Genomic DNA, 1,006 nt, shown 5'->3' on the forward strand with positions numbered 1-1,006 from the left:
TCGAGCGACATAACATCGTGGCACAGAAATGTAATACAGGGTCGTAACAATACATGGTCAAACAATTAAGTTACGAGACTCATTTCGCATTTCTAAACGTTTGTTTCGTTTGTGCTGCCATCTTAGGAGGTTATTCACAACTTAATACTCAATATGTGGTGCAAGTTTTAAATTATTTTATTTAATAATTAATGAGATATAGTCACGCGAAGTTGTGTTAAAATTTTTTTTTAATATCGGTATAATGGAAGGAACGCTTGAACAACGCGCCAACATTAAATTCTGTGTTAAATTAGAGAAGTCACCAACAAAAACATTACAAATGATTCAACAAGCCTACGGGGATTCAGCTATGCATAAGAGTAATGTTATGAAGTGGTACAAACGATTTCGAGAAGGCAGAGAGAAGATAACGGATGACAAACGATGTGGCGCGCCGGTTATCAAGGCAACGAACAAACATCGAGAGAAGTTAGCGATTTTAGTGCGGTCTAATCGACGGCTAACACTTGCTATGTTGGCTAAAGAACTTAATATTAACAGGGAAACCATTCGTCAACTTTTGCACGATGAATTGAAAATTCGGTCCACGCATGCTCACTTTGGAGCAAAAACAAAGACGTTTGAACTTGTGTCAGGATTATCTCGAACGCCTCGAAAAGAATAATTTTTTAGAACTTGTTATTACGGAGACGAAAGTTGGTGCTTTCAGTACGATCCTGAAACAAAGCGTCAATCAATGGAATGGCGATCACCACATTCGCCCAAACCGAAAAAAGTGCGCATGAGCAAATCGAAAGTTAAAACAATGCTCATAACATTTTTCGATATCCGAGGGCTTGTTCATTATGAATTTGTACCACAAGATCGTACTGTGAACCAGATATTTTATTTAGGAGTACTGAAAAGACTGGACGTAGCTGTGAAACGAAAACAACCCAACTTGTGGAAAGAGCGGTCATGGATTTTTCATCACGATAATGCACCGGCGCATTCTGCTCTCTAA

The 1,006-nt window shown here is 38.6% G+C and overlaps 1 protein-coding gene across 1 annotated transcript; it reads left to right on the plus strand.

Moving 5' to 3' along the window:
- Positions 1-244: 244 nt before the first annotated feature.
- Positions 245-1,006, plus strand: LOC115241266 (protein GVQW3-like). Its single transcript, XM_029816935.1, has 2 exons — positions 245-631; positions 713-1,006. Exons 1-2 carry the CDS (start codon positions 245-247, stop codon positions 1,004-1,006), a joined length of 681 nt encoding a protein of 226 aa, XP_029672795.1.

The sequence above is a fragment of the Formica exsecta genome, unplaced genomic scaffold (assembly GCF_003651465.1).
Source record: "Formica exsecta isolate Colony F162 unplaced genomic scaffold, ASM365146v1 scaffold474, whole genome shotgun sequence".
NCBI lineage: Eukaryota > Metazoa > Arthropoda > Insecta > Hymenoptera > Formicidae > Formica > Formica exsecta.

Coding starts and splice junctions, on each gene's coding strand:
- LOC115241266 (XM_029816935.1), top strand. CDS start 245: ATGGAAGGAACGCTTGAACAACGCGCCAACATTAAATTCTGTGTTAAA. Junction 632..712: donor AAACAAAGACGTTTGAACTT/GTGTCAGGATTA, acceptor TGGTGCTTTCAG/TACGATCCTGAAACAAAGCG.